Source organism: Corvus brachyrhynchos, unplaced genomic scaffold (genome assembly GCF_000691975.1).
Source record: "Corvus brachyrhynchos isolate BGI_N302 unplaced genomic scaffold, ASM69197v1 scaffold555, whole genome shotgun sequence".
Lineage (NCBI taxonomy): Eukaryota > Metazoa > Chordata > Aves > Passeriformes > Corvidae > Corvus > Corvus brachyrhynchos.
This window is the reverse complement of record NW_008238357.1, coordinates 648369-657306: the sequence shown is the minus strand read 5'-3', so window position 1 is coordinate 657306 and position 8938 is coordinate 648369. Positions and strand designations below refer to the sequence as shown.

Below are 8938 nucleotides of genomic sequence, written 5' to 3'. Positions count from 1 at the left end.
AAAGAGAAGGAAAACGGTGCCAACCCTTCGCTGGAGTCTGCAGGGACAGCGTGGGTGGATCTCCTGGGAGGGGGCAGAGGAGCGGGCTCGGAGCTGCCTGGAGAGGACAAGGGATGGGAGCCTTTGCAATAACAACATCTGCAAGCAGCCCAGAGCCCTTACTCAGCACAAGGGAACAGATACCTGCTCATGTAACAGCTCGAAACCGTGAGTCATCGCAGGACCTTTTATAATTTTGGAACATTTCATACCCAGATATCCCCTCCCTGCTGGCTCCCATCGCTGCTCCCGATCTCCTGGGCCTCCTCCTGGCTGTGGGAGACTCCTGCTCTGGGTTCAGGGCAGCAGCCCCAGCCTGTCCCACCCAGGGTGATGGAGAGGAACAGGACCAAGCTCATGACCCTCCCTGTCTAATACAGCTCTACAAAACCTCATGTCCTCAAAAATAGTCCCCAAAACATTCCTCAAAACAGTCCCCAAAAGCCTACAAGAAATGGGACCAATAGGTCGTGAGGAACCTGGGACATCAACTCCGCACTTTGAGTGTGGCAGGACAGGGATGGAACCACATCCAGTAAATTTTGGGGCATTTTTCTGACATACACAGCAGCTGTTACCAAAGAAATGATCGAGTTTAACTTGGTCATAAACTTCAAAGGGGTTGTGCAGCTCCTGGCTGGAGGAGAGCCAGAAATTCCTGAGCAATGCTTTGGGACAGAAAAAACAGGTTTTATTGCCCAATCTCTTCTCTAGTTATAACCACCCCACGCTCTGTCACCAGAATGACAATGCTGTAAAACATTTTTTGGCTGAAATGTTGTCTGTGGCTGAAAAGCCATTCAAGCCCTACAAACCCAAGGGTAGCTGTGACCAGACAGGCAGAACATGAACTGGACTCTCTCTTTCAAGGATTTGTAGTTTCAAGTTGTTTCTCTCTTTCTAAACTAGAGTAATTTTCTCTTATTTTAGAAATAATTTACTTCTAATGATGCTAAATATGTACTTTTTGTGACTGTCTCCAGAGAACACCTCAAAAGTTTTGTATTTTCAAGCCAAAATTACCAGCATTGGTACCGGAGTCATTTATGAATTCAGGCAGAATTTCTAAACTCTTCATTTGAAGGACTGGCACTGACTGTTTCATACAGCATTGACTGCTAGAATTTAGGTATAAAAAGCTCATTATGAACTGGTGGAGCTGTGATGCCAACTTCAGTAGGCAAACAGCATATCCCAAACAAAATAGTGTGAATATAGCAGTGGATAACACGGAGCAGAATATCAAGGACAGCTGATTTGGGGAAAAAATTCCTTAACAATAAATTGCCTGAAAATTAAAGTTGATTTTAAGGACAGTCTGTTTTTTACAAACAGAATTATTCATGAAAAAATGTGGAAAGGCAATGAGGGAGATGTCCCCTTGGTGGCAGTGGGAGGAGTCATCCAAAAAGCTACAGACTCAACAAAAACAAGACACAATCAGAAGGAGATGGTGGGGAATGTGGAGAAACAGAATGGCGGCAAGAAAGACAAGAATTTTGTCCATAAATATCAAATAATGGGGAGAAAGAATCCTTCCTCAAAGGACAAAAGTACAAAGAACTTTATGTGTGTCACAGAGAATGCCAAGGAGTTCCCAGAACGAGGATTTCTTCAGGATGTGAGAAAATTATAAGATTGATATCAAGGTGCAGTCTTCGGAAGAAATGGGAAATTGGAAATGTGTGGATGAGAAGAACCCTCTGGCACAGGGAATAATCAAAGGAAGACCTGAGTTTCTCGAAAGATTAATTTTGGTGAAATGCTGTGGTGGAATTCAACTGCAAAATAAAACTGCAATAGCAAAGGTGTGAAAAGTGAAGGAACAAAGAGAAACAGCAATAAATCCACGGTAAAGGGATGAACTGCAAATGTGATGCTCTAAATACAGGGAGAGGTTTTGGACAAAGCTTTGCGTGCAGTCAGTAGAATTAATGAGGAGAATTTAAATTTAATTAGTGAAATAATGTTGCTTGAAAATCAGCAGAGAAACGTTTTTCAGACAGTTGGAGAAGAAAAATGAAAAGGAAACCAAACACCCCAATAAATCAGGTCCAGTGGCTTGATTTTCAGAAACACCACCAAAATTTGAAGGAAATATTCAATATTTTGGCAACTTGGATTAAAAATAATGAAGAGTGAAGGAATCCCACATGACCATGAACCCCATACCATAGATGGGAGCATCTGCAGGAGACACAATTACTGAATTGGGATGCTCCAGGAAGAAGAAGAAACCACATCCATCAGATAAACTGCTGAATTTTTTTTTTTTCTGCCTCTCAGTCAAAATACAGCTTTGAGAAACATGAGGAGAAAGAAACCTGGGAAGAGAGGAGGACATGGGAAAGGGTAAGATCCATAACTCACTGGTCTGGAACCTGGAGTCTCTTTCTAAGCTATGACTCTACAGCTGTTTGAGCAGGTTGAGCTCCTGGTTTGCTCCTGGTAACGCAGTGAGAGCCCAGCTCAGAAACACAGGGCAGGATCTGTGGGGGGCAGAGGAGACACAGGGAGGGAGCCCCAGACACCAACCCCAACCTGGGGGCCAGGGAACGTCCACAGGGAACTGAGGCAGATTCAGAGAGAAAACTGCAAAATCCTGACAGGGTGCAGGGTGTCCCTGTGTCCTCCCTGGTGACTGGGTCACCCCTGAGCCCCCGTCCCCCCTCTCTGCTGCCTGCGGTGCTGAGGAGGAGGAGGAGGAGGTTGATGATGTGGGACTCACCACATGCAGAACCCCAGTGGGGACCTGGGGGCCTCAGCCAGCCCCCAGGAGAGGTGGGGTACTTATTGATTTGCTAACTGGGGAGGGGGGAGGCTCCTTCTGATGTAGGACTGGACAAATCCCACCCTCATTTTTCTTGTTTATCTTCACAGGTAACATGTGACAGTGGGAAAATTTCACCTTGTGACCCAGCAAGAGTCCAAAGTCTCTCCAACATCTGCTCTACTGGAACAGCCTGAAATAATACAGCTTGAACAAGTAAGATTAGTCCTGGGTGGAAATTGTTCTCTTTTCTTTTTTCCTAAGAACTGAACAGCATAAAAATCTTCTGGGACAAAAATGAATAATGAAGGAAAAGGAACAACTCAAGTTTTGGACTTTGTAGGAACTGGGGAGTTTCTCGGGAGGACTTTGTGATCCAGGCAGGACTGGATGACATCTCCAGAGTTTGGTAACTCCTGACAGCTCAGTGAGTCACTTCCAACAAAGCTCATCCCCAGCAGCCAAGGCAATTAAAGTGTTCCCAGCCTGGGTTGTGCAAGGCTGTGCTGGAGCAGCAAATTACTGAGCACTGCTCTGAGGGAGCCACAGTGGGACTTCAGCACGAGTAAATGCCATTCAAAACAACGAGGGCTTAGGACAGGGCTGGGTTTCATGGTAATTGGGCTCGTTGAAGAGTGGAAGCAAATAAAAGCACCAAATAGAGTGATGCTCCTTGGCCCAGGCCCAAACTAAACAAGGAGGCCCCGTGTAATGACTGAGAGTGTCTCTGCCATGGAACAAGAGGTGGATTGGAAGAACTTTATCAAAGGATGATGAAGGCATGCAAATGGCTTTTCACAACAGAAAACAATGGGTTACTTGTCTAAGGCATTTTAAAACAAAGACAGATGGCAGGAGAGATGAAAGCCTAGGAAGGAGAGAACATGGTCAAAGATAATGGAAGTATAACACCAGTTTGGCCAGAAATGAACGCAGAACTTGGCAAGGCTTGACATGCTTGTGCTGCAGGGAATATGGATAACAAACAGGACAGAATTCCTACCACCAAACCCCAAACCAAGTCCTAAAATAGAAAGTGGTAAAATATGATGAGATTGCTCAGCTGGTGTAAAATACAGGAGTAGACCAGGGAGGTACTTAAAATAATTCCTGTCTATGTTCCCTCAGAGCTGCGTCTTGAGGAGGATGATTCAACAAAAAGAGTAAGAGATTTGCACATAAAAGTTAAGGACAATCCTTGTGTACCTGCAGTGCTGAACCTCAGACCTGACCTTCATGACAAGGTTTGAGGGAAGCCCAGGAGCCAGGAAGTCACTGACATCTCCTGTTCTGAGGGCTGGAATTTTTCATAGATCACAGAATCCCAGAGTGGTTTGGGCTGGAAGGGACCCACGGGCAGGGACACCTTCTACTAGCCCAGGTTGCTCCAAGTCCCATCCAACCTGGCCTTGGACACTTCCAGGCATGGGACAGCCACAGCTTCTCTGGGTACCCTGTGCCAGGGCCTCTCCACCCTCACAGGGAAGAATTTATTCCTCATATCCAGTATAAATCTCTCCTCTTTTCGTTTGAAACCATTCCCCCTTGTCCTGTCACTATCTGCTTGTGTAAAAAGTCACTCCTCCTCTTTTTTATAACCTCTATAAGTACTATTTTTAAAAGACTTTAAGGTATTGCTGCTTAAGTTCTTTTTAGAATTTCCTAAAATTCAATCAGAAAATTTCCAGAGGCCCCTTTGCAAATCCCACCCTGGATGGCTCCTGCCTGTTTCCAAGAAACCAGTGCTGAGGATTTCTGCCCACCACCATGCCCAGTTCCTTTATTAGGCAGGAATAATGCTCTACTCTGGCTCCAAAGGGTGTTGGGAAGGCTCTGAGGTCAGTCTGTCGCTGCCCCTGCCTCATGCCCCACACTCACCCGTTCCGGCACAGGCTCACTACATTATTTAGCAAGTTGCTGGACAGGTAAGACTTTCCCAGGTGAGGGTTGGACATGATGAGGTTCCTCAGAGTGTAACAAGCTGATGTCATGATCTCCCCATAGCTGCTGGTGTTTCCAGACTGGAACGACAGGAGACGGGACACATCTGGGAGCACCTGGTGAGCTAAAGAGGTGGAGGAATGTTCCAATCAACAATCAAACACAATCTGGCACAAGTGAACGATGCTATTTGTGTTAACAGCAAGCAGAGTTATCTCTGCAGGGAGGCATCCAAGTGTTGGACAGCAATGGCATCAATGTCATCAGTGGATTTTTCCAAGACAAAACGAGGACTGCAGGCCTTTGGAAGGGCAGTGCTGCTGGCCATGTGCACTCAAGTCCAACTCAGTTCCCAAAACACTGCCACCCTCGAGGTCCTGCAGGTTTGTCACTGTCTGTAAAGCATGGCCCGTGTCACACAGCACTGGGGACTGTCCTTGGGGCCAGAGGAAATGACACTGCTCTGCCCAGTTCTGGAGCTTGGCTAAGTCTCCTTATGGGGCTTACAAAGCGAGCTGGGCAGACCCCACAAAGCTGAAAGCTGGGATCCAGCATGGGGGAAGGACTTACCCATGGTTTTGTGGAGCACAGGATGCCTGGACATGTTGCTCAGCAGAGAGGCCCCGGACCGGACGACCTCGGAGCTGTTGGACTGGAGCAGCCGAGCAATGCGGGGCAACCCCTTCTCCTTCAGCCCAATCAACTGGCTCATGGCATTGGACATCTGAGGGAGAGCAGAGATGTCCATGACCTCCAGTGCCAGCGGGAAACAGCTGGGATGATGGTGAGGGCTGGAGGAATGTGACTATACCATAAAATGAGCACTGTACAATCCTTTCTCCTGCTGCCACAATCCCACTTTGTCCGTTTTACCTCTCTTCCCCACACTTACGGGAGCCTGGAGCAAAGGAGGCTCAGGAAGCACCTTCTGGCTCTCCTCAACTCCCTGACAGGAGGGTGCAGCCAGCAGGGGGTCAGGCTCTGCTCCCAGGGAACAAGGGACAGGACATGGGGAAATGGCCTCAAGCTGCCCCAGGGAAGGTTTAGATTGGATATTGGGGAAAATTCTTCACCAAAGCAGTTGCCGAGCAGTGGCACAGCTGTCCAGGGCAGCGGTGGAGTCACCATCCCTGGGAATGTTCCAAAAATACGTGGATGGGGCACTTGGGGACATGGATTAGTGGTGAACATGGGTGAACAGTTGGACTCAGTGATCTTAGAGGGCTTTTCCAAGCTTAATGATTCCATGATTCTGTGACATTTGAAAAGTCAGCCTCTCATCTGCTGTGATGCAGCTGGTTCTGCTGTCCTTTGGAGCCCCAGTGGAGCAGCTGATCACTCAACTGACATTCCAAAAGCTGGAGAAGTTTTGCTTTCATGTCCACGTTGCCCTCGCCCTTCACAACCCCCTGGCAGCTCCCTGCCCTGGCCCTTCACAGCTCCCTGCCACGCCACAGTGGGCTTTTGGGGAGCAGGAACAGACAATGGATGCCTTTAAAAAACAATCTGAGGACTAAAAATACTCATCTTGGATGTGATCTCGTGCCTGTAAATGTAGAAAGTCCCAGGATGCAGCCAGGGCAGATGTTCAAGCACAGAGTTCAAGCACATCCCCTGAATAAACTGCCCTTATTGACAGAGCTTGAACTGAACTTCTCAGCTACTGCCCAGCAGAAAGGCTGCTGGAGACACATGTCCAGCAACAGTGACATGGGAATGGAGAGAAGGGGCTGGAATGTGCCCTGTTCCATGTTGACACCAGCAGGACTGGGGTGTGTAAAGTGAAGCTGAAGGACATTCAGAGCCATCCTCTAGAGCTAAAGGATCACAGCAAGCTCCTTAAGTTCTTCCCCAGATTCCCCTTCCATCAAATGACAGCAAACCCAGCAACTCCAGCTCCAGCTCTGAGCTGGAATGAGACCCTTGAAGGGAGGAGCCACTTCTGCACATCCAAATTTCAGCCATTCCATTCCAGGAGGCTGAATTAAGTTGTTCCAGCACTGTCAGAGCTGGGTTTGGTTGTTTTTCTCTTGTGCAATGTTGATTGCTGAAATTTTCTTTTCCCTGGAGCACAAAACTCCAGCCCCATTTCTCTGACCAGCTCTACCCATACGTGACAGCCTCTCTCCACCTTCTGGTTTGTGGCACTGCTTAGTTAAATTGCCAAAAGTCAAGGTGCACAATTATTTTGCATGGAAATCGTTGTGACAAAAGGAGATCAGAGCTGGCAGGTTAATGCCATCCCAGCAGGGAAGGCTCTGTGTGAGTCACCTGTGTCTCTGGGTGGGACACTCCCCACACGTGACACGCCTCTCCTACCTCTGGAATCATTATCGCTTTATCTCCCCATCCATCTTATTTAAATTGGGATTGATGGAGCTGGGCACAAACAGACAAGTCAGGGGCTGTCCCAGTGGAGGCAGCCTGCGAGGACCTGCCCAGGGCAGCAACGTGGGCCCACGGGGCCGTGGTTGTGACGTGTCCCTCACGGTGCCACAGCATCACCCAGCCCCTGGCACGGCCACACTGCCATGCCCACGGGTCAGGACATCTGTCACAGCTATTTTACAGGCAGCTCTGGGGTGTGGACAAGCCACAATCCACAGCACAACCCACCCTGTCATTAGAGCCACCTCCCCTTGGAGCACACGCACAGGCAGTGGCTCAGCCCTTCTCCCGCCTCTCATCACATCTGGCTACGGGTGCACATCTGGGCTCACCCTCACTGCTGCCCTGGGGAAGGGCGACCAACAGACTGAGGGAACTTGGAAACCCAACAAACTTGGAGCTTGGAAGTGTATGGGTCTGGAACAGATCCTTGGGATGCTGATTATAGCCCCCCAGGAGACCCTGAGTTTGGCGTTAATAAACACCCCACTGGATCAAACACTGCAGAAAGACTGGCTGTGGTGCCCTGAGGTTTAAGAAGGACATTTTCCTTTTTCATGGCTGAGAAGTGATGATGATCAGCGACCTTAGAGGTCTTCCCAACCTTACTGACTCTCTGATTCATGGAAGTGCTGACACATTTGGGTGCACACGTGTGGAGGGGAGGGAAGCTCTTACCAGCCCTCGGCTCGCAGTGAGGTTCTGCAGAGCTCCAGCACAAGCTTCCAGGGTGGCATCCTTCTTGCTCTGATCCATCAGGGACAGGTAGGTGCGGATGGCATCTGAGTGGTAGAGCCAGCTGGGGCCTTTGGGTTTGAAATCCTCCTCGGGAAGGGGGACCCCGTACTCATCATTCTACAAAGACATGAGAAACGGAGCTCAGATCCTGCTCTTCCCTTGCAGCCCCTGCGTGGGGCAGAGCATCACATTCCCAATCCCTCTGTGGCACATCCTACCTCCATTTTCCCACTCCTGCTGTTGAAGCAGCCCGTGAGAGTTTTGTCCATGTAAACGCTCCGGGCCATGTGGTTGAGCTGGGTGTATCTGTTGGGAACTTCAGCATCCAGGCGGTAGGAGAGGTTGTGCAGGATGCAGATGCAGTTCTCCACAGACTGCATCACCCCCAGAAGAAAAACACAAACATCACATTAGGCAGAAAACTATGGAGCAGCACCAGAGAGGACATGGACTGGGCCATAATCAGCTTTTTTAGCACCACAGATGCTCCTGAGCCTGGTTCAGGGAGCGAGGGATGGGAGGGGAGGAGCTGGAATAGGTGTGAAGGAAGGGTCTCAGTGAGCTGCTGACCCAGAGAACTTTGGGAGGTCTCACTGCCACAGACAAGCTGGCAAACAGGAAAAGAGAGAGTGGTTGCATCAAATGATGAAATTCCAAATCTTGAAATCCCCCTCTTGCTAGAGTCAACTTCCAGTGACTCTGAGTCACAGGTACAGATCAGGTGACACTTTGCACCAAGAAGAGGCCTTAAGCCTCCTTTCCCTGGATGTCAGAGTACCCAATGGGAAAAGCAAGGGAGAATTTTGGCTGGATACCCATAACCAACACCAGAACCTGTGGTTACATTTCCAAAGAGCTGTGTTGTGTGTGTGCTGCTGGAAAGGGGCTTCCTGCAAAAGCCATTCCCAAAAGAGGGTTTGCTCAATCCGGAGAGAATTCAAAATAACTTTGGTAGCTTTGAAGGTGTTGAACTCCCCAAAAGGTGTCTACAAACACTATTTTGTCAGTGCTGTTCACACACAGCCATCAGTCACAGTCAGGGGACTGGCAGAGAGATGCCAG

The 8938-nt window shown here is 48.8% G+C and overlaps 1 protein-coding gene across 1 annotated transcript in view; it reads right to left on the bottom strand.

Moving 5' to 3' along the window:
• PKP1 (plakophilin 1) overlaps positions 1-8938 on the bottom strand; it is a 49539-nt gene that overhangs the window by 6115 nt on the left and 34486 nt on the right. Inside the window, exons 9-12 of the mRNA XM_017735510.1 lie at positions 8095-8250; positions 7817-7993; positions 5321-5474; positions 4688-4874 (exon numbers count right to left, since the gene is read on the bottom strand). Coding sequence (XP_017590999.1) covers positions 4688-4874; positions 5321-5474; positions 7817-7993; positions 8095-8250 — 674 coding nt within the window. The remainder of the gene's footprint in view (positions 1-4687; positions 4875-5320; positions 5475-7816; positions 7994-8094; positions 8251-8938) is intronic.